The following is a 23,540-nucleotide window of genomic DNA, read 5'->3' as shown; positions in this document are numbered from 1 at the left end:
AACAATGGATAACTGCCACTGCCTCGGGCTCCCATACAGCATCCAGAAGGTTCAATAAGGCTTGTGGGTGGGCCACCTGGTTTCCTCTGGAGGTAAGCAAACCTCTTTCCTTCCATAAGGCTCCATGGGCATGTAAAGTCAGAAAGGCATACTTAGAGTATAAATGTTTATCTTCTGTCCCTTTGCTAGGGTCAGGGCTCTGGTGAGCGCTGTTATTTATGCCAGCCGGGCCGACGTTCCAGGCGGGAGTGGCTGCGCTTCAATCACTTGGTCTTCCAAGGCTACCACTGCATAGCCTGCTTTTCGCTGTCCAGCCTTAACAAAGCTGCTTCCATCCACAAACCATGAAGGCCAGTGGGGGTTTGCTTCATCTTTGAGGTCAGGCCTGCTAAAATATTCTTCATCATCTTTGCTTGGGAGAGGAAATAGGTACCCTTCATGTCAAGCAGAGCTGGGACTGCATGCGGGGTCACACAAACAGTGTCTTGGCCAAAAGTAAATTTGTCTGCTTTGTTCAGTAGGGTGGCTACTGCCACAACTGCTCTCATGCACGGCGGTAAACCTTGCTCTGTAGGCGTCAGGCGCTCAGATAGGTATGCCACTGGCTGTTGCCAGCTTCCCAATTTTGGCACAAAACCCCTTTCGCTGTCCCTTGGTCCTCATCCACGAATAGAGTAAAGGGTTTCTCAGGGTTTGGGATGCCAAGCGCTGGGGCTTGCTGTAGTGCCCTCTTCAAATCCACGAAGGCTTGCTGTTGTTCTGTGCCTCAAACAAAGGGGTCTCTCTCAGTTCCTCTGGTTGACTCATGTAGAGGCTTGGCAATGATGCTGTAATTAAATATCCATATCCTACAAAATCCTGCAGACCCCAGAAAGCCACGGAGTTCTCTGCAGTTCTTTGGCTCTGGTATCAGGATAATAGCCTGCTTCCTTTCTTCACTGGTAACAAAGGGGTGTTCCACTATGATTGGCATTGCCTCAAGATCCTATGTTGGAGCAGTCGCTCTAGATGCACCCACACTCCTTCAGTCGCCCTTCGTGGGATGGGATACTTATTTACTGCAACAGGATTGACAAATGGCTTGGGCTTCACAATTATTGGTGGGATATTCTTTGCCATTCCTGGGGGGTTCACTTGTTCCAGAATACTGGCGGGGATGGGTCCCTCCTCTTCTTTTACCATCATGAGGCGCCAGTACTCCCTCAGGGGTGCCTCCACAACCAGTTTCCCAAGTGACATAGTGGACAATGTGGCTTCTCCCGATGGCTTAAAAATAATTTGGGCTTGCAACTTTACCAACAAATCTCTTCCTAATAATAGAATAGGGCATTCTCTCTTCCAGTGCCCTTCCTGTCGGCAGATGGCGCACTGATTCCTCCCCAGACGGCTTCGCCCTCCTCCCCGGGCACTTCCTCTTTCCTGAGGGGTGGGTGTGGTAGCCTGTAATGCCATCAACTTCCTTGTTTGATACTTCTCCTTTTTTCTCTGGGCCTCCTCATCTCTCTGATTGCAAGTGGTTTGAGCTATTTCCAACATCTATTCCAGCCCATGGCCGATGCACCCCTCAGGCTTCTGGATTATTTTTTTTGGCGAATATCGGACGCTGCCTGAGCTACAAAGGCAGCCTTTATAATGGGGCGTTGGCAATATCATCTGGGTTCTCCTCAAAGGTAGGGTTCTAATTTCTCCAATTGCACACATCAGCACTTGAAAAAGGCACATGTTGGACTGTATAAGTGCATGGTGGTGCTTCCCCACCCTGTCCTGGGGGGCTGGTGGGTCATACACTCTGCGTAGAGGCATCATTGCAGTCCCACCCTTTTTCTGTGCCTTATGGGACTTATGGAGGGACGCCCTGGTTGCTGCTAACAAATGGGAACTAACATCCACTTCTTTCACATAGGGTTGTACATACTGTTGCAATCTCAATTGTCTGATACTGTGTCCACATTTTTCCTTTCTTTGCTAACTCAATTAGTCCCTTCATAAACTCCTCATCATTCTCTTCCTCTTCGCTCTCTAATTCATCAACCTTGGAGGGTTCAGGCTGAGGGCCGGCTCCTCCCTGGTCCTGGGGCCCTGGGCCTGGGGGATTCGCTAGAGGGGCAGTTGGTGGAGCATAGGGTGGCGGCGGTTTAATGACTTCCCCCTCTTCTCCTTCCTCTCCTTCCGGCTCTGATATCACCGGAGGCTTTTCTGACTTCCCTGCCGGTCAGACTGCACAAATTGTATTTTGTGGGGCGTCGCCTCGGCAGGCTTTCAGCCACGGTGGATTCTTTTCTACATTGGTTTTCCAGGTAGAAATATAAGGGATCTGGTCTGGGTGGACGTTCAAGATATTTTGATATAGTGGGTTGATTAGTTGCAAATTAAATCTGCCCTCCAAGGGCCAATTAGTTCCTTGGGTGGGCCAATCAACCTCACATCCTCTCTCTTCTCAATTTGAACCCAATCATCATGCTTCGTAGCTGCCTTCCAGTTGGTTAAAAAGCATTTCAGAGGACTACGTTAGCTTGCCCCAGACCCCATTTTTTTTCTCAGATACTCCGCTCCTAACCGGGCTTAAGATCCTTTCACACACCAACCACTACAGACTGTGACTTGGCGAACTCTCGTTGCCAAGAAATGCACAGCCCTGCAATCGCTCGGCCAAGGGGACGCTAAGCCCCGGCCCACACTTGACAATTCAACCACTGGAGTATCTGACATGCAACATACAAAACACACCCTAATATAATTCCAACATGCAACACACAAAACACACCAAAATAATTTTCCCTCTGTTTCCCCTTTCCCCAACCTTACTGGCGGCACTCTACTGCCACCTCTGTTTCCCCTTTTCCCTTTTCCCGTCCCTGTCTGGCGGGGCGGCACCTTATTGCCACGGCCAGTTCCCTTGTTCCTTTTCTGGCGGCACTCTACTGCTCACAGCCAGACCCTTTATCCCTTTTCTGGCGGCACTCTACTGCTCACAGCCAGGTGAAGCTGTCCAGGCTTCCTACCACGCCCTTTCCCTTAGGGCTTACCTGTTCCGCTGCGGACCCCTCCTTCGGCCGTCCTCTTTTCTCCCTCGACCAGGTGTCTCACTCCGGAGCGGTGTGGCCGGCTCCCCCCACGAACAGGCAGGGGTGCGCACTTGGAGCCGCGAACGCCGGTCCGGGGCTGTTCACCTAGGTCGGGCCTGGCCCTCCCCGGCCCCCTGGGGTGGGGCAATTCCCGGCCAATGCACCAAAATGAAGGCTGAAGCCTTATCCTTGCCAGGGAATCGTTTGCCTGCGTCCCCAGGACCGAAGAGAGAGCAAAAAGCACCAGGAAAGATTCTTCTTTGGAGAAAAAAAAGTTTTATTGAAATCTGTGCACAGAGGTGGCCAGTGGGATCGTTCCCAAAAGACTGGCCCATAGATACAAATAAACAAGCATCTTTATACCTGAGAGTCTGCCCATCTCTTCCCACCTCTTCAAATTCTCCAATCAGCTGGCAAGGTTAAGCTTATTTCCTTATATGGCATATGGCTAGCTAAACGCCCCTCCTTCCCTTGTTCGTGTGTTCTTCTCTTGCGTTACTGCAGCAAAGAGCATGTGCAGAGAGTAGTTCCTGGTTTGCAGAGCTCAAGTAATTGCAAAGAGGAAGTAGCTCACAGCTTGCAATTGCGGTTTTTGCTAGCTGCTTAACCACAAAAGCAGAAGTTAGCTTAGGTGCAGATAGTATTGAGATTAACCCTTTCACTATTTAGTCCTTGTTAAACTGCATCTCCTTAATTACCATCCCTCTTCTGCTTATTTTAACTGCTGCTCATATATTTAACCCCACTTGGAAGTTTATCTGATTGTTATATTTCTTTAAATATTTGCCAAAGTATTCCCAGTCTTCTTTTATATCAGACTCATCTTTGCAATCAACATTGCTAGCTCTGTGTATTCTATTAGCTTATTCTGCCAGTCTATTTTTGCGGGACTTATATAAAAATAATATTTTTATTAAGTTGTCAGTTTTACATTTCAAAATAAATATTTTACAAATTTTAAAATATCCAATGACTTCTCTTCTTCTCCTTCCATGGTTCATTTTACATATCATACATTCCTGCATATTTTACTCTAATCATTCAAATCAGTTTTCCACTTTTACATCAAAAATTATTTACTCTGTTGAATTTATCTTATTGCTGCCAGTGTTTTCAGCTTTATACATTTATTTTCCATATTTTCAATAAATGTTTTCCACTCTTCTTTAATTATATGTTTTTCTTGCTCTCTTATTCTGTGTGTTAAATCTGCAAATTCTGCATATTCTGTCAACTTAAATTGCCAGTCCTCTTTGGTTGGGACCTCACTCACTTTCAATTTTGGGGCTAACAAAACACGGGCTGCAGTCATTGCATACATAAATAAGCTTTTCTGACACCTAGGAATTTCTGTTTGGGCTATTCCCAATAAAAAGGACTATGGGGGTTTTTTTTGGGGGGGGGAGTAATTTTAAACATTTTTTTCCAATTCATTATAATTCATTTCCCAATATACTTTTACCCTTTAACATGTCCGCCACATGTGAAAAAAGGTTCCCTCCACTTCTTTACACTTCCAACATGTATCTGATTCTGTTTTATAAATCTTAGCCAGCCTAATCAGAGTTAAATACAATCTATGGATCATTTTCAAGTAATTCTCTTTCAATTAATAACATGCAGTAAATTTCAGGTCACTTTCCCAAAGTTTCTCCCAGAGGTTAAGATCTATATTGTGTGCTATATCTATTGCCCAGTGTGTCATTTAAACTTTAACAAGCTCGTCTTTTGTTTCCCATTCTAATAAAAAAATGTACATTTTAGACAGAAGTTTATCATTTTGTAAGTGTTCTTTTTTGAATTGTGAACTTTAGTTCATAAATCCATTCTTTCTATCTAATTTAAACATGTTGTGTATTTGGTGATATTGCAACCAATCTATAACTTGGCTCCTTAAGTTTTCCATTGGGTTCCACCTCCCCATAAAATCCAGCAGTTCCCTATAAAATGCCCATTGTCTATCCATATTAACTCTCTTAATTGTAATTGCTTTGATGTGAGATAGCCATATAGGTGTTTTTCTTTCCAGCATATTTATATATTTCCCCCAGACTCTATATAGATTCTTCCTACGAATGTGGTTCATGAAACTCATAGGTTTTAGCCTTCCCATACCAAAGACATGCATGTCAGCCAAATTTTAAATCATGACCCTCTAAATCTAAGATGTTTGCATTGTCCAATACAATCCATTCTTTCAACCTACACAAACAACCTCCCTCATAATACAATTGCAAATCTGGCAGGGCAAAGCCTCCTCTTTCTTTTGTATCTATCAGGATACAAAATATTTTATTATTGGCTTCTCCCCTTGCCAGATAAATTTAGAGACATCTTTTTTCCATTCTTTGAAGCAGCTTGAATGATTTACAATCGGGATTGCTTGGAGTAAAAACAGCATCCTAGGGAGTATATTCATTTTAATGGCTGAAATTCCATCTAACAGGGAGAGTTTCATTCTCCCCCATATCTCCAACTCTTTCTTAACCTCTTTCCACAATTTAATATAATTATTTTCAAATAGGTAGCGCTTTCTTATTGTCAGCTAAATTTCTAAATACTTTAATTTTTTGCCTATTTTTAAACCAGACATCCTTTCTAAAAAAAAATTCGACTGCTCATCCATGTTTTAACCAACATTTTGGTTTTATCTGAGTTTATTTTGAAACCCACCACTTCTCCAAACCTTTTAATTTATTCTAATGCTTAGAGAACCGTCTCCAAAGGTTGTTCTAGTGTCAACACCACATCAGCAGCAAATGCCCTTAATTTATAGACTCTACGTCCCACCTCATAACCTTTAATTTCCCTTTTTCTCATTATATTCTGAAGCAGTATTTCTAATGACATAACAAACAGGGAGTCTTGTCTCATTCCTTTTTCTATTTGGCATTTGTCCGAAATAATATAATTTATTACTATATTTGCAGATTGATCAGTATAGATTGTTTTAATTCCTCCTAGGAAATAATTACCTATTTCCATTTTCTCTAAAACCTTAATCATAAATGACCATGAAATGTTGTCAAAAGCTTTATCTGCATCTAGGAAGATTAACGCAGCCTGTTTTTCATTTCTTACTTCCACGTAAGCTATTAAATTAATTACATTTCCTATATTTTCTTTCATTTGTTGGCCTGGTAAAATCCCAGCCTGGTCTCTGTGGACTGACTCAGTCAATGTCCTTTTCAATCTATTAGCCAATATTGGGACTTCCGGGTTAGCGCCAGCGCTGAATGGCGGATTTCTCCCGGAGCTCCGGGAGAGATCTGCTTCGCGGGTTCGGGTCTTGTTGCTCACGGCGGAGCAAAGACCCTTAAAAGTCACAGGCGCGTTGCCTGTGAACCGGAGACTCGGCGGGCACCTTTGCCCCCCCCGACGTTGTGAAATAGCCTTTTTAAAGGCTATAGATCAGCGGAGGGGTGCGTGGAGCGGTGCTGAGAGTCGCTTTCACCCAGCCTGCGAAGCGAAGCCGCGTCGCCATCAGCGGAGAGCGCTGACTTCTTCCGAAGATTTTGGATTAAAAAAGAGCAACTTTCCGTGAGTAGGATTGAGTTTGCATTACAAATTGGACGTTAAAATTAATGAATTTGGGCACCGAGACGGATAAGTACTAAAAAGGAAGTCTGCTTACCGTCCTGCAGCAAGATTAAAGCGAAAGACAGTGAAGCTGTAACTTTTGACAGGAGCTTTTATGAGCTAAGAAACCCAACACCAAGCAAAGAACTCCCCCCCAAAAGGCAGGGAAGGGGGGGAAGAAGATTTTAAAGGGATTTCCTGCCTAATTTAAAGGAGATTGTACTGATCACCGCTGCTTTTCTACCTGGGGGTCGGACTGCCGGAGGAAAGACACCGGCCAAGGACGGTTGTTACAAATAAGGTTAGAAAGTAACTGACATATAGACTTTGGTTACTCTCAACTTGAAACATCGTATTTGGTTACATAGTAAGCCATTTGCAGGACACTTTTAATTTGGATCTTTTACAAAGTAAGGGATTTGGAGGGCTTTTGCTTTTTGGAAGTGTGGGAACAATTCAAAGTTCAGAAACTGATTTTGCGCCCTCTAGAGGATTTGGTCAGTTTCAGCAACTAAGTGGAATTTAAAACCTGAGAACTCTTTATTGTTGACAGCTTAAGAGTGTGGGAATGACCTTGAACGAAAGACTTTGTTATGGCAGATGGTAAACAGAAAGAAGATCCACAAGAAACAACTTTGAGATCTGGTAGACAATACAAAGTGGACTCTTCTATGCAAAGAAGGGCCTCTGTATCAGGGGCCCCGGGAACTGCAGCTGCCACAAAGGCAAGAGTGAAAACAATGTCTTCAGAAGATGCATTTACAAAGGCCTTGGGAAAAATAAGTGATTCTTTAGAGGAATTAAAGAAGCAAGGTGCTGAAACAAATAAGAAAATTGAAGAAATCTCTGGGAAAATTGATTTGAATACAAAAAGTATAACTGACCTTGGAAATAAAGTGAACTCTAATGCAGAAGCAATTGGGAAACTATTGGAAGATTCATCTACAACGCGAAAGATAGCCGAAGAAGCTAAGGAAATTGCTACTGTTGTTGAAGGGAAACTTCCACCGGTGTACAGGAAATTGGATGAGTATGAACTGACACTTTCTATGCAGGATATGTTACGCAAGGAGAAAAACCTAAGGATTAGACTTGTGCCGGAAAAAGAAGGAGACAACTTGGTGGATTATTTGACAAAAGAGTTTTCTGATTTTTGGAAGCAAGATTTGAAAGAAGAAGAGTTCAAAATAGAGAGTGCATTCAGGTTGGGAACAAGGCAGAAGAAGAATAGACCCAGAGATTGCTTGATAACTTTAAGATCCAAAGAAGAGAGGGATAAAATATTGAACCTGCATTATCAAACAACCCTTCGGATTGAGGATTTTTATATTGAGATTTTTAAAGACATCCCTAAAAGTATCTTGGATGCAAGAGGTCCTTACAAGGATTTGGTGACACTACTGAAGAGGAACTACATACTATTCAGGTGGGAGTTTCCCCAAGGCTTGTCTTTTAAATATAAAGGAAAGAAAAGAAGAATTAAAACAGTGAGTGATAAAGACAAGTTCTTGGGAGAACACGAAGAAGACCTACAGGAAGAGACCCATCCAGGAGAAGGACATCCTTCAAGATTAGACAAAGACACAGAACCACCGACAAAGGACGAACAACAATTGGGAGCTGTAGGAGGAATTAAATAACCCCATCATGGCTTTGCAACTTCTAACTTGGAATTGTAATGGTCTAAACAACCCCCGAAAAAGAAAAAATATATTTCATGTTTTAAAGAAAGATCATTTGGACTTGATCTGTTTACAAGAGACCCATGTGACAAGAGCACATAGAAAATTGCTAATAAATAAGAGACTGGGACAAGAATTTATATCTTCAGATAAAGTAAAAAAGAGAGGAGTGGTGATCTACGTAAAGGAAAATCTGCAGCCGAAACAAATCTTTAAAGATGACCAAGGAAGATATTTGGCAATTGAAATCCAATTTCAAGGAGAAAAATTTCTGATAGTGGGGATATATGCACCAAATGAAGGGAAAACAGAATTTTTTAAGAAGTTGCATGAGACTTTAATGGACTTTATGGATTATAAACTGATTATGATGGGAGACATGAATGGAGTAGTTTCAACAAATATGGACAAAGCACAAAGACAGGTAGTCACAAAAGATGGAAGACTACCAAAAACCTTTTTTGAAATGACTGACAATATGGATTTGATTGACATTTGGAGAACAAAACACCCATTAGAGAGAGAGGGAACCTTCTTTTCTGAAGCCAAAATGACATGGACTAGGATCGACCAAATTTGGGTGACTAGCAGTATGGCGTCGAACATAAAGAAAGTGGAAATCTGCCCCAAAACTCTCTCCGACCACAATGCAGTAAAGATGGTGATGAAGCAAACAACAACTGGCTCCTTCAGATGGAGAATGAATGACACCTTATTTAGAGACGAGGAGATCTGTAAAAAGGCCCAAAAAACTTTGAAAGATTATTTTGAAATTAATCTAAGGACTAAAGTAGAAAAAAGAATTGTATGGGACGCAAGTAAAGCCGTGATGAGAGGGTTCTTGATACAACAAAATACATTAAAGAGAAGAAAGCAAAATGAGAGGAAAGAGAAAATCTTGGAAAAGATAAAAGAAGGGGAAAGGAAATTAAGATCGAAGCCAAAATCGCAAGAGATTCTAAGAGAAATTAAATTGTACCAAATACAATATATGGAACTGATGAATCAAGAAGTAGAATGGAAAATTAAACAAATGAGACAGAAGTCTTTTGAATCTGCAGACAAATGTGGCAAGTTATTGGCTTGGCAAATAAAGAAGAGACAAAAACTCAACACGGTAACAAACTTAGAAGTGGAAGGTAAGAACATATGTAACCCAGTGGAAATTAGGAATTGTTTTCAGAACTACTTTAGACAATTGTATACACAAGGGCCGCAGAATGAAACAGATATACAACAATTCCTCGAGAAAAATGGGCTGAAAAAGATTTCGCAGGAAAGTAAGACAATTTTGAATCAGGAGATATCAATACAGGAAATAGAAGGTGCCATTCAAAACATGACGTTGGGCAAATCGCCTGGACCTGATGGACTGACTTCCAAATACTACAAGGTTTTAAAGGAAGAGTTGATACAACCTTTGAAGGAAGTCTGTAACGAGATCATGAAGGGGAAAAGGGCACCCGACACGTGGAGAGAGGCCTACATTACACTTATACCAAAGACAGAGACTGAAAAGACCCAACTTAAGAACTACCGACCCATCTCCTTACTAAATGTGGATTACAAAATCTTTGCTGATGTTCTAGCAAAGAGACTGAAAAGAGTTTTGATGGAGGAGATTCATGGGGACCAAGCGGGCTTTCTCCCGAAAAGGCATTTGTCGGACAATGTAAGGAATATAATTGACATTTTGGAGAAGTTGGAAGTGAATATAAACACTAAGGCTGTTTTGATATTTGTGGATGCCGAGAAAGCCTTCGACAACATTTCTTGGAGTTTTATGTTGAAGAACCTCCGGGGGATGGGGGTAGGTCAAGGGTTTGAAAATGGTATAGGTGCAATATATTCTGAACAGAAAGCAAAATTAATTGTAAATAATGTGGTTACAGAAGAGTTCAAGATTGAAAAAGGGACACGTCAGGGGTGCCCTATCTCCCCACTACTTTTTATATCGGTCCTGGAGGTTTTGCTTAATATGATCAGGAGGGACCAGTTGGTTAAAGGGATTCAGGTCGGAGTCAAACAATACAAATTGAGAGCATTTGCAGATGACCTGGTACTTACATTACAGGAGCCAGAAGCTAGCACGAAAAGAGTTTTGGAAATAATCCAAGAGTTTGGTCAATTGGCAGGATTTAAATTGAATAAGTTAAAAACTAAGGTATTGGAGAAAAATTTAACACAGATAGAAAAAGAAAGGTTTCAGAATGAGACGGGGTTGACTGTGGTTAAAAAAGTGAAATATCTGGGTGTGAATATGACAGCTAAGAATGTGAATTTATTTAAAGACAATTATGAAAAAACTTGGACAGAAGTGAAAAAAGATCTAGAGATTTGGTCAAACTTGAAGCTTTCCTTGTTAGGTCGAATTGCAGTTATAAAAATGAATGTATTGCCAAGAATGTTGTTTTTGTTTCAAGCACTACAAATAATGGACAAAATGGACTGTTTCAAGAAGTGGCAGAAAGATATATCTAAATTTGTCTGGCAGGGCAAGAAGCCCAGAATAAAATTTAAGATATTAACGGATTCAAAGGAAAGAGGGGGGTTTGCCCTGCCAGACTTTAAATTGTACTATGAAGCAGCAGCTTTCTGCTGGCTAAAAGAATGGCTGCTTCTTGAAAACACAGACATTCTGGATTTGGAGGGATTTAACAATATTTTTGGGTGGCATGCATATTTGTGGTATGACAAGGTTAAAGCGCATAAAAGTTTCAAAAACCATATTGTCAGAAAAGCACTATTGAATGTCTGGGTTAGATATAAGGACTTGCTGGAAAATAAGACTCCAAGATGGCTATCACCAATGGAAGCTAAGGCAGTTAAAAAGCTAAATATGGAGTCGAAATGGCCAAGATATTGGGAAATTTTGGAAAAGGAAGGGGACAAACTGAGATTGCAGAGTTTTGAAAAATTAAAAGGGAAGGTGAGAGATTGGTTACATTATCATCAAATAAATGAAGTGTTTAAACTAGACAGAAAAATAGGCTTCCAGGTGGAAAAATCAAAATTAGAGACTGAACTGTTAGAATCCAGTACTAAGAATTTGTCAAAAATGTATAATCTGCTGCTGAAATGGAACACACAAGATGAAACGGTTAAATCAACTATGATTAAATGGGCTCAGGACATTGGTCATAACATCATGTTTGCTGACTGGGAAAAGTTGTGGACCACCGGGTTGAAGTTTACGGCGTGTAACGCCTTAAGAGAAAATATAATGAAAATGATTTATAGGTGGTACATAACCCCAGTCAAGCTTGCAAAAATCTACCATTTGCCTGATAATAAATGTTGGAAATGTAAAGAAAAGGAAGGTACATTTTTTCACCTCTGGTGGACGTGCCCGAAGATTAAGGCATTCTGGGAAATGATCTATAATGAACTGAAAAAGGTATTTAAATATACTTTCACCAAGAAACCAGAGGCCTTTCTCTTGGGTATTGTCGGCCAGGGGGTGCTAAAGAAAGATACAACCTTTTTTATGTACGCCACAACAGCAGCCAGAATACTCATTGCAAAGTACTGGAAGACACAGGATCTACCCACACTGGAAGAATGGCAGATGAAGGTGATGGACTATATGAGCTTGGCAGAGATGACGAGCAGAATCCAAGACCAGGGAAGAGAAGCGGCGGAAGAAGAATGGAAAAAGTTCAAGGACTATTTAAAGAAACATTATAAAATTAATGACAGTTAGAATGATGCTGGATTAAAATAAATGGTTACTATTAGTAATGGCCATGACAAAGAGAATAAGGGTGATTAGTATAAATTTATAACAAAATAAGGCAAGATTTCGCTGAATAACTGTAAGAATTTGGAATACAGAAACGGGAAGTAAGAGGAGGTCGTGGAAGTAAGGTTTAGAAATTGGGTTATGAAATGGTACTTGTTTTATGTTTTACTATTGTTTGATGTTTGTTTATGTATGTTTTGTTTCTGTTATATAAAAAACTGTTCAATAAAAATATTATAAAAAAAAAAAACAATCTATTAGCCAATATTGTAGCAAATTGTTTGTAGTCACAATTCAATAAGGAAATAGGTCTGTAATTTTTAGTTTTTGTTAGGACACTGTCTTGTTTGTGGATCAAAATAATGAATGCATCTTTCCATGAAGCTGGAACTACTCCTGTACCAAAATTCCCTTCATGGTGTCCTTAAGTGGTTCTACAGTGGTACCTCAGGTTACAGACGCTTCAGGTTACAGGCTCCGCTAACCCAGAAATAGTACCTCGGGTTAAGAACTTTGCTTCAGGATGAGAACAGAAATTGCGTGGCGGCGGCACAGCGGCAGTGGGAGGCCCCATTAGCTAAAGTGGTATCTCAGGTTAAGAACAGTTTCAGGTTAAGAACGGACCTCCGGAACGGATTAAGTTCTTAACCCGAGGTACACCTATATAAGTATATCCTGAAACTTTTTATAAAAAAATGGCTGTAAGTCCTTCTGGCCCCGGTGCTTTCCCCATATTTATTCAGTTTATCGCCATTTGCAATTCCGATATCGATTTGGGTGCATTCAAAATTTGCCAATTTTCCTTAGATACTCTCGGTATGTTACAGTCACTTAAATAAGAGTCCATTTTCTTAAAGTCCTATTTCTCACATCAATATAATGAAATATAATATTTTTCAAATGCTTTCCTTATCTCTTTTCAGCTAGTCAAATGCTTATCCTCATCTACAATATTATTTATTGTGCTATTTTTTCTTTCTTTTTTGAGTTGCCATGCTAACAATTTACGTGGCTTGTGAGCAAATTCAAAAAAATTCTGTTTCATTAATTAAATTTTCATCTCAATCTCTTAACTAACAGCAAAAATTGTGCTTACAGTATTTTAATCACTTGACACACACACATCTTTATCCTTTGGTTTTCCAATTAACTTATTATCCTTATTCAACAAGGCATCTAATATCTCCTGCTTCTTTTTTCCCCTTTCTCTTTTTTTGAAAAGTATTTTGTTGAATTAGGAAACCTCTCACCACTGCCTTACTCGCATCCCATACTACAATTAAATCTGTTTCTTTAGACTGAGGTAAAAAAATAATATTGTAAGGGAGTGTTGCCCCTTACTCATAATTTGTTCATTTTGCAATACCACATCATTTACCTTCCACCTAAATGAAGAACATTTCCCTCCTGTTATTGTCATAAATATGTCATTGTGATTGGATAATATCTTAGGTTGAATTTCTACCTTTTTTACCCTAGTTGTTAACTCTTTCAAAGCCAATAAAAGGTGTATTCTGCTTGAAGAATTGTTTGCATTTGAGAAAAAAGTAAATTTGTGTTCTAATGGATGCTTAAGTCGCCATAGGTCAGTTAAGTCAAAATTGGACACCATATCAAAAAAGGCATTTGGCAATTTCCCTTATTTTGAATCTGTTTTCCGTACCGTTCTATCTAGGTCAAGGGAAATGACACAATTAAAATCACCCATCATTATTATTTTACTATCACACAAATCAAACAATTTCTCTTCCAGTTTGTTTGTTTTTTAATCAGTTTTCCGTTCATTGGGGGCCAGTCCACTGTCCCTCAGACCTTGGGGGGGGCAGACTATACATTTTTTTGGGGGGGGAATAAATGAGTTCCTATGCCCCACAAATAACCCAGAGATGCATTTTAAATAAAAGGACACATTCTACTCGTGTAAAAACATGGTGATCCCCAGACCGTCTGTGGGCCGGATTTAGAAGGCGATTGGGCCGGATCTGGCCCCTGGGCCTTAGTTTACCTACCCATGCTCTATGTACTTTAACTTTGTCATACCATAAGTCAAACAACTCCAAGTTCAATAGGCTAGCTATCTTTTTCTCTTGTCTAGCAAAGGACCTCTCACTCATCTCTCATAACCAGCACTGCCTGTTGGCAGTCTGTTGCTGATACCTCTCCCCTAAGCATCTGGAGAATTCCATGGCATCCCCAGAATCTTAGTTAACAGCTTGTGGGGTGGGGGCTGACAGGCAACAGGCAATTTCATCTAATGTATATGGTGTTCCTACAGACATGGGAGCAGCCCTATTTTCAAAAGCTCTCTCCCAGAGAGGTGGTATCATTTTGAGGGGAGGAGCACACAGCAAGTCTGTCTTTTCCGTGCAGTGCTTGGGAAACGTGGCCTTGGTTAATAGACAAGCAGTATCTTGTGATGTTTTGCAGGATATCCCTTGTGGGGTTTTTTTCTCTGCAAAGCTGACACTTCCATCGAAATAACCCCTCTGTTCCCTTTCCATCTGCGCACCATATTGCATCATGTTTAATCAGTAACCCCCAAGCAGTCCTCCTGATGGCACATCCTGCCAGGTTTCAGTGGGTGTTCCAGTGTTTGCAGAGCATGTGAGATCAGCCTCAGAGCAAATGGCCTCTGAGGTGGCAAGTGGGACTCCAGTCTGGCTTTTCTTTTTTTCTTTTTTGGTAGCCGGCCTTGGTGACTGTCTAATCTTTGTGAATTCCATTCAGAAAGCAAAGCGGTGAGGGCCAGAGTCTGGTTTAATTTTATATTGCAGGTTATTGTGCTGGAATGAAATGAGCCTTTGTTATAATTATGATGATTTGCATAGTGCCGTCTGGGTGCTTTACAATGAATGGGTGTGAAAGGTCCCTGTCCTCAAGAGGCTTGCAATCTAAAACAGATGCAGGGGAACAATGTGAGGTCTTTAGGTGGTAGATGGGGCCAGGACAAAAAGTGGTTTGAGCTACCTCCTTTTCCCTCCCTCTCTTCCCCACCCAACAGGAGTCTGTCTCCAGGGGTCCAAGCTGGTCACTTGCAGAGGGTTCTCCCTCCTTCTGTTGCTCCATCAGATCCTCTCCCATTTATTTCTCTTTCTTGCTTTCCTTCTCCACAGTCACATGAAAGTTGGCTGAGAGGCAGAAAGAAAGTAGGCTTGAATGGGAACGTATGGTCGATCAGAGGGAGAGTAAGATCTGGACATTTTCCAGGAAGGTTCCTTTCTTGCTTCTGTAGCTTCTGAGCAGCAGGCAAGAAAGGAACATGGGCTTGAGAAAGGGGTGCAAAGTCATGCTCAGAAAGACAGCCCAAGCCAAAGAGATAGAAAAGGGCCAGAAGTCGCTTTCAAAAGGCTTGGCACCAGCCTATGGGATGGGACGTTTAAAATGTATATATTATTTTAAACTTCTTAATCACACAGCGCTGTAGAGCAGTGCTGGAGCTGTTCTCTTCCTCCCGTGCTACTGGGCCCCTCAACTCTGACCAAATTCACACCATACTTTTAAAGCACAATGATACTACTTTGAATCATGATGGACTCAAGGGCATCCTGATCAAATTTGCAGATGACACCAAACTGGGAGGGGTGGCTAACACCCCAGAGGACAGGATCACACTTCAAAACGACCTTGACAGATTAGAGAACTGGGCCAAAACAAACAAGATGAATTTTAACAGGGAGAAATGTAAAGTATTGCACTTGGGCAAAAAAAATGAGAGGCACAAATACAAGATGGGTGACACCTGGCTTGAGAGCACTACATGTGAAAAGGATCTAGGAGTCTTGGTTGACCACAAACTTGACATGAGCCAACAGTGTGACGCGGCAGCTAAAAAAGCCAATGCAATTCTGGGCTGCATCAATAGGAGTATAGCATCTAGATCAAGGGAAGTAATAGTGCCACTGTATTCTGCTCTGGTCAGACCTCACCTGGAGTACTGTGTCCAGTTCTGGGCACCACAGTTCAAGAAGGACACTGACAAACTGGAACGTGTCCAGAGGAGGGCAACCAAAATGGTCAAAGGCCTGGAAACGATGCCTTATGAGGAACGGCTAAGGGAGCTGGGCATGTTTAGCCTGGAGAAGAGGAGGCTAAGGTGTGATATGATAGCCATGTTCAAATATATAAAAGGATGTCACATAGAGGAGGGAGAAAGGTTGTTTTCTGCTGCTCCAGAGAAGCGGACACGGAGCAATGGATCCAAACTACAAGAAAGAAGATTCCACCTAAACATTAGGAAGAACTTCCTGACAGTAAGAGCTGTTTGACAGTGGAATTTGCTGCCAAGGAGTGTGGTGGAGTCTCCTGCTTTGGAGGTCTTTAAGCAGAGGCTTGACAACCATATGTCAGGAGTGCTCTGATGGTGTTTCCTGCTTGGACTCGATGGCCCTTGTGGTCTCTTCCAACTCTATGATTCTATGATTCAACACGGCTTCCCCTCAAGAATTCTGGGAGCTGTAGTTTGTTAAGTGTTCTGAGAGTTGTGAGGAAGCCCATATTTCCCTTACAGAGTTCCAGTTCTAGAGTTGCCTGTGAAGAGAGGTTGACAGTTAAGCCACTCTGAGAATTGTAGCTCTGTGGGGGGAATAGGGCTCTCTTTAACAACTCTCAGCACTCTTAACAGACTACAGCTCCCAGAATTCTTTGAGGGAAGCCATGACTGTTTCAATGGTATTCATAGGACTTTAAATGTGTGGTGTGAAGGTGGCCCCAGAGGCACAGAGGAAGGAGAAGTTAGTGGTGGCGGAGGGGGAAGGTGAGGCAGGGGCAAGTAGGTGTCTCCTCTGCCGCGGGCCTGGCTGGGCCCATCTCTGCCGCCACCACCATCTTCTCCCTTTCAAGGCCTCTCAGCATCCTCAAAAAGCAAAGGAAACGTGTGTCTTGCCTCCAAAATAATTGTGTTTATTGTAACCAATCAATGAATCAAACTCATACAAGCAATTCACTAAGATTTATTTCATCTGGTGACAGCTCTGAAGCATATAGATTAAAAATAAAAATAGAGGCAAAGGATAGCTACACAAGACATTCCCCAGTATGTTTTTTATTGTTTTATTTACTGAATTTATATACTGCCCTATACAAAATGCATAATCAAATAATTAAAAAACAATCACCACCACCACCCAACACATTTTAAAAGGGCATAATATATCAATCAAATCAACCAAAGGCCTGGTTAAAGAGGAACGTTTTTGCCTGGCGCTTAAAGGTGTATAATGAAGGCTCCAGGCGAACCTCCCTGGAGAGAACATTCCACAGGCAGGGAGCCACTGCAGAAAAGGCCCGTTTGTGTGTTGCCACCCTCTGGATCTCTCAGACTCTCTGTTCTGGGACACCAGCCCAAACTGATAGGTCCTGCAGTGATTCTGCAATTGCTCTGGCTGAGACTCTTGAAGTGGACTGGCCATGTTATAGTCCTAGCTCAATCTATTTCCCAAGAAATGGGCTGTTGCTCAGGGGAGCATACTTCTTTGCAGGCTCCTCATTTCAGTCCCTAGCAGCACCTCCAGCTAGGGCTAGGAGATACCCAACCCCCAAATCCTAGAGAACCAGGGCTGCCCATCAGGACATGTGCCTGCTCCTGACTCAATATTAGCAGGCCTTCCTGTATTCCATCAGAGTGCCAGGGCCTAACACATCCTCTTTTGTACCTCTGCACACAGGTAAGCTTTACCTGCATGTTCAATATGGGAACAGCATCCTCATGTTCTCCTGATAGTGTAGGCCTTAGGCTCTTTGGTGCAATGCCAGGGGTCTTGGCCCAGGTGTTACTCCCATGTGTTTTGCTTCTGCCCAACCCACGTTGCAGATAACCCTGGGAGCCTCCACAAGCCACTGCCTTCTCCATGGGGAAGTTTTGTGCTATCTTGGCTGTGCAGATTCCAAAAGTGCCCTCCAACAGTGGCATTGCTGGCGTGAAGTGACTGTTCTGTGCCAGCTATAAACAGATGAATAATTTAACTGCTTCAGTCATGTTGTGTTGCTGTTTCCCAAACAGGCATAAATTCTTGGAAAGAGAGGATGGCACAGCGAAGCCCGATATTCTCCACACTTGGCCCAACTGAAAGGTATCCTGAGACATGTGAGGGAACTGGCTTTGACGGGGTGGCAGAGGGTGTGTGGGGTGTGGAGTGGGGTGTGATTTGAAATATTTATTTATTGAAGGCTTCCCAGACCCGGTAGCCCCCTCCATACGTTGCTGGACTCCAGCCTGCATCACTGCCAACCACTGAATGTACTTGCTGGGAATGATGGGAGTTGGAGGTCAAATAACATTTGGTGACGAAGGCCCATTTACTCTAGGCCCATCCTTCCATGGAACTCTTACAGGGTCAGGACAAATCTCAGGGGCAAAAGGACAAGTGCTTTGTTTGTAGAACATCCCAGATTCAGTGCATGTCAGGAAACACATAGGGTTCATGTTTCCCCACTATGGTGCATTTTCAGGTTTAGCTCAGCTGAGTGTGAGAGGGGCCAAAAGAGGATTTGCCTGTTTGGACCCAAAGACTTTTGCCCATTGATAGGGAGCAGCCATGAGAGGGGGCCTCCTGCCTTCCAGCTCTCCTTGTAGGCTTCTTCCTGATAACGTCTGATTGGCTGATGTGGGAAGGAGGATGCTGGGTTCAATGGATCTTGGTTAGGGCTGGGTGATATATTGATATATCATCCAAAACGGGTTTGAAGTCCATATTGTGATATTGGTTTCAATATTTTTGAGCTGGCAATACATCGCAAATCATGATGTGTGTGTTTGTGTGTGTTCTATGCAGGAATTACAATGTGGGGGATACCATGCTGCTAGCCAATGCCTCTACATAGCTCCATCCTTATTTCAGACATCGTGATACAGTGGTACCTTGGGTTACATACGCTTCAGGTTACATACGCTTCAGGTTACAGACTCCGCTAACCCAGAAATAGTGCTTCAGGTTAAGAACTTTGCTTCAGGATGAGAACAGAAATTGTGCTCCAGCGGTGCGGCAGCAGCAGGAGGCCCCATTAGCTAAAGTGGTGCTTCAGGTTAAGAACAGTTTCAGGTTAAGTACGGACCTCCGGAACGAATTAAGTACTTAACCTGAGGTACCACTGTATATCAAATGTTTAGTTGGTGATGTATCACGATGTTGAAAACCAGATATCGCACAGCCCTAATCTTGTCTCTGATTTGGTAGGACACTTCCTAAGGGCCACAAAAGCACCAATGCCCATCTGGCAGTGGAATCAGTAGCAGGCCAAGATCTGAGCACAGAGGTGTATTTGAAGGAGTACTAGGCCAAGGATGCATTTGGCTGCAGAACAAGTGGATAGGAAACATGGGACAAAAGCAGCCAAAATGATCAAGGGGATGGAACAACTCCCATATGAGGAAAGGTTGCAGTAGAGTGGTGCCTCGCAAGATGAAATTAATTCGTTCCACAAGTTTTTTCTTCTTGCGAGTTTTTCGTCTTGCGAAGCACGGTTTCCCATAGGAATGCATTGAAAATCAATTAATGCGTTCCTATGGAGACCGCCTTCAGAACAGCCTTCTGAAGGCTGGCGGTGGGAAGAAAAGCCCTTCTCCCACCGCCAGCCTTCAGAAGAGTTCCCGCAGGGCTGCCTAGGCTGCGGATAGCAGCCTGCTGCCCGGCGCGAGGGGCAGACATCTGCAGCTTGGGGAGCCCTGCAGGAGTTCCCCGCAGGGCTCTCCAAGCTGCGGATAGCAGCCTGCTGCCCCACACGAGGGGCACTCTTAAGCAGAGCGCCCCTCGCGCGGGGCAGACATCTGCAGCTTGGGGAGCCCTGCGGGAACTCTTCTGAAGGCTGGCGGGGGAGAAGGGCTTTTCTTCCCACCGCCAGCCTTCAGAACAGCCTTCTGAATGTTGACGGTGGGGAGGAAAACCTTCCTCCCACCGCAAGTCTTCAAGACAGGTCCGGGAACAGAGGACAAGCGCTGCGCGCCTTCTCCTCTGTTCCCGGACCTGTCCTGAAGGCTTGCGGTGGGAGGAGGGCTTTCCTCCCCACCGCCAACATTCAGAAGGCTGTTCTGAAGGCTGGCGGTGGGGAGGAAAAACCCTCCTCCCACCGCAAGCCCCGGGAACAGAGAAGCGCTGCACGCCTTCTCCTCTGTTCCCGGACCTCCCACCGCAAGCCTTCAGGACAGGTCCGGGAACAGAGGAGAAGGCGCACTGTGCTTCCCCGCTGTCCCCGGAGATTTCCCTATGGGCTTTCGTCTTGCAAAGCAAGCCCATAGGGAAATTCGTCTTGCGAAGCCACTAAAAATCGGAAAACCCTTTCGTCTTGCGGGTTTTTCGTTTAGCGAGGCATTCGTCTTGCGGGGCACCACTGTATTTGGGGGGGGGGTTGGTTTAGAGAAAAGGCAAATAAGAGGTGACATGATAGATGTGTATAATAGAGGATTAGACAAATTCGTGTCAGAGAAAGCTATTAATGGCTACTAAAAAGGATATAATGGCTACTAGCCATCATGGTTCTGCTCTGCCTCCATCATCAGAGGCATTTATGCTTCTGAATCCAGTTGCTGGACACCACGGGAGGGGTGGGTGCTCATGTGCTCAGGTCCTGCTTGTGACTTTTCCAGAGGCATCTGGTTGGTCACTGTGAGAACAGGGTCCTGGACTACATGGGCCACTTTCTGCCAGACCCAGGAGGCTCTTCTTAGGTTCTTACAACTGGCTGGCACACATGGAGACAGAAAAGGAACAAGCACTGATGCCTGGAGAGACTAAAAGCCACACAGGCAAGGCCAGAATTTGGCTCTTGCTGAGGTGAAGATCTGAGCCTGACCCAAAATCAATTTTCCCCAGTCCAGATGAGGGGAACTGATTCACTACCAGGTGTGTGGATCCCTTCTGGTCCTTGGGAGCATAATCCTGCTCACAACATGGCTCACAACAATGCTGCACAATACACAGACGAATGCACACCCTGGCTGATTCTGGTGCACAATAAACAGTTAATTATAATGGCTTGAGCAGTGTAGTGTAATGGTTAGAGTGCTGTACTAAGTATGGCAAGAGCCAGGTTCAAATCCTCGCTCACTCTGTGTTCACTGGGTGACCCTGGGCCAGTCACTGTCTCTCAGGCTGACCTGCCTCATAGTGTCATTGTGACAATGAAATGGCAGAGGGTGTTCTATTGACCTTCTTGGAGGAGGGGGAGGATAAGATATTGTAGAAATAAGTGGGGTGTTGGATGAGACTTGCTCCATAAACCAAGCATCTCCATCATTTCCTTCTTTTAGACGAATCCGGAACATCCCCCTCCACAGCCAAGCTCTGACGGCCATTCCTCTTGGGTCAGCGAGACTCGTGGACCAGCTAGAAGACAGGATTCTCAGCCATGAGAAGACAACAGCCGCCCTTGTGGAACACGCTTTTCGCATCAAGGAAGACATTGTTTGCACGCTGCATAGGATGCAGAACAAAGGCGGAGGGGACCGGCTGGCCAGGCAGCTCTTGGAAGAGCACATCCGCAACATCACAGCCATCGTCAGGCAGCTGAACCGGGACATTGAGGTCAGTGGTAATTCTCTGGTGGTATGGTGTACCCAGTCTTCACATTTTTAAATTTCTGAAGGTGCGTGGTTTCTTTTTATTTTTTAAATTTATTATGTTTATATACCACCTTTTCCTCCAAGGAGCTCAACGTGGCATAGATGGTTCTCCCTTCCCCATTTTTATCCTCACAACAGCCCTGTGAGGTAGGCTAGACTGAAAGATAGTGATTAGCTCATTGTCACTCTGTGAGCTTCATGGAAATTTGAAGCCAGGCCTTACAGGTCATTATCCAACACCACACAGGAGGTTCAAACCTAAGAATCTGCAGCCCTTCTTCATGGTTCCCTTTTAATCAAGAGAAAACAAATGTTGGAAATAAATTATTATTTATTGCTTGTTTAGTGCCATCCACGTGCCTAGTGTTTTATAGTGTACAAGTAGACAGTTCACTGCTGCCAAAGAACCTACAGTCTCAATTTCTGCATAGAGGAAAGTAAGAGACTGATGCAGAGGTGGGGAGAGCACTGCTGTTGCACTTGGGACCTGCTTGTGGGCATCCCATAATGGGCATCTGGTTGGCCTCTGTGAGAACAGGATCTGGATTAGATGGGCCATTGGTCTGATCCAGGGGGGCTCCTGCTATGTACTTAGGACATAAACAGGGAAGAAACATGCAATTGTTTCATGTACCTGCCCTTAGGCTTTGGTGCAGGCTTATTTACAGGAAGAATTGGGACAAATTCTTTACAGTTCTATTTGAGAGCACACGAGTACCACACACCTAAGATCACACATTTACACACAGTGTTAATTAGTCTGGGATAATTACCATCCCCACTAAGGTACATTGCAGTCTACTTGTTTTTAATTAATCAAAATATCTGAGATGCATAATTACCACCTTCTGGTTTTTCACCCACAATCACAAAGGACCCCCTCCCCATACACACACCACTTGTCGGTGAAGCAACCCCAACTGGCTGTGGTATATGGGCAAATAATGCAATCACATTGGTAGGGTTGATTGTGTGGTTCTTTTGCAAGCCAGGCTGATGGGATTGATCATGCATTTCTTTCTCCATGTGTCAACAACATGTATACACAGTCAGCACATAATGTGCCCTGTTTAGGCATACTAAAGGCCTCTCTCATCCAGCATCTTCCTTGCCACAGTGGCCAACCGGATACCTCTGAGTAGCCCACAAGCTCAACATGAAGGGAGCACCCTCCCCTTGCAGTTGCTATGTAGCAACAGAGTGCCTCTGAATATGAACAAAACTGCCAGTGATAGATCCATTCTCCATGCCTTCCATCTAACCCTGGTGCCCTTCAGAAGTTTTTGGACTACAGTTCCCATCAGCCCCAGCCAGCATGGCCTATGATAAGAGATTTGGGGAGATTCATGGATGTGCATGGGGATTATGGGTCCTGAGGTCAAATCCCGGGGCAACTGGAGCATGTGTGAAGGACTCTTGACAGTTGACGCACTCCATCAGCCTCTCTGCACCACACACTTAAGAGGGGAGTCACCCATTTCACTCCTCTGCAATTATAGGCTCTACAGGAACAGATCCGTGTCAGGGATAACCTCAGTTACGGAACGAATTCGACACTGAAGAGCCTGGAGATGCGTCAGTTATCTGGTCTGGGAGATCTCAGAGGTCGGGTTACAAGGTAATTTTTTCTTTGTTGTTGTTATTTCTCTAGCAGCTAAAGCAGATTTCTGGGGTTTTGGGGGAGGTGGGCAGGCAGAATCAGCCATACTTGCAACCGCAGCAAGTAAGAGAGTGAACAACATTCCCTGGCACTGAAGCAAACCAGAGAAGCAGCTGCTTCTGCAAAGCTTTGTATGCTTTGGGACTGAATATAATATGTAGATCAGCCTTACCCAGCCTGAGGACCTCCAAACATTTTGGACTACAACTCCCATCAGCTCTCAGATCATACAGCTGTGCTGACTGGTGCTGATGGGAGT

The 23,540-nt window shown here is 43.5% G+C and overlaps 1 protein-coding gene across 5 annotated transcripts in view; it reads left to right on the top strand.

The window, feature by feature from the left end:
- FAM81A (family with sequence similarity 81 member A) overlaps positions 1-23,540 on the top strand; it is a 50,628-nt gene that overhangs the window by 6,828 nt on the left and 20,260 nt on the right. For 4 of the 5 annotated variants that reach the window (XM_053364679.1, XM_053364680.1, XM_053364677.1 and 1 more), the window contains exons 2-4: positions 18,067-18,136; positions 21,310-21,583; positions 23,121-23,239. In XM_053364679.1, the coding sequence (XP_053220654.1) occupies positions 18,090-18,136; positions 21,310-21,583; positions 23,121-23,239 (440 nt within the window). In that variant the 5' untranslated portion in view covers positions 18,067-18,089. The remainder of the gene's footprint in view (positions 1-18,066; positions 18,137-21,309; positions 21,584-23,120; positions 23,240-23,540) is intronic. The other variant, XM_053364681.1, reaches the window with a different exon arrangement.

Source organism: Podarcis raffonei, chromosome 14 (genome assembly GCF_027172205.1).
Source record: "Podarcis raffonei isolate rPodRaf1 chromosome 14, rPodRaf1.pri, whole genome shotgun sequence".
In the NCBI taxonomy this organism is placed as follows: Eukaryota; Metazoa; Chordata; class Lepidosauria; order Squamata; family Lacertidae; genus Podarcis; species Podarcis raffonei.
Note: the sequence above shows the minus strand (reverse complement) of the source record. Positions and strands in the feature narration are given on the sequence as shown.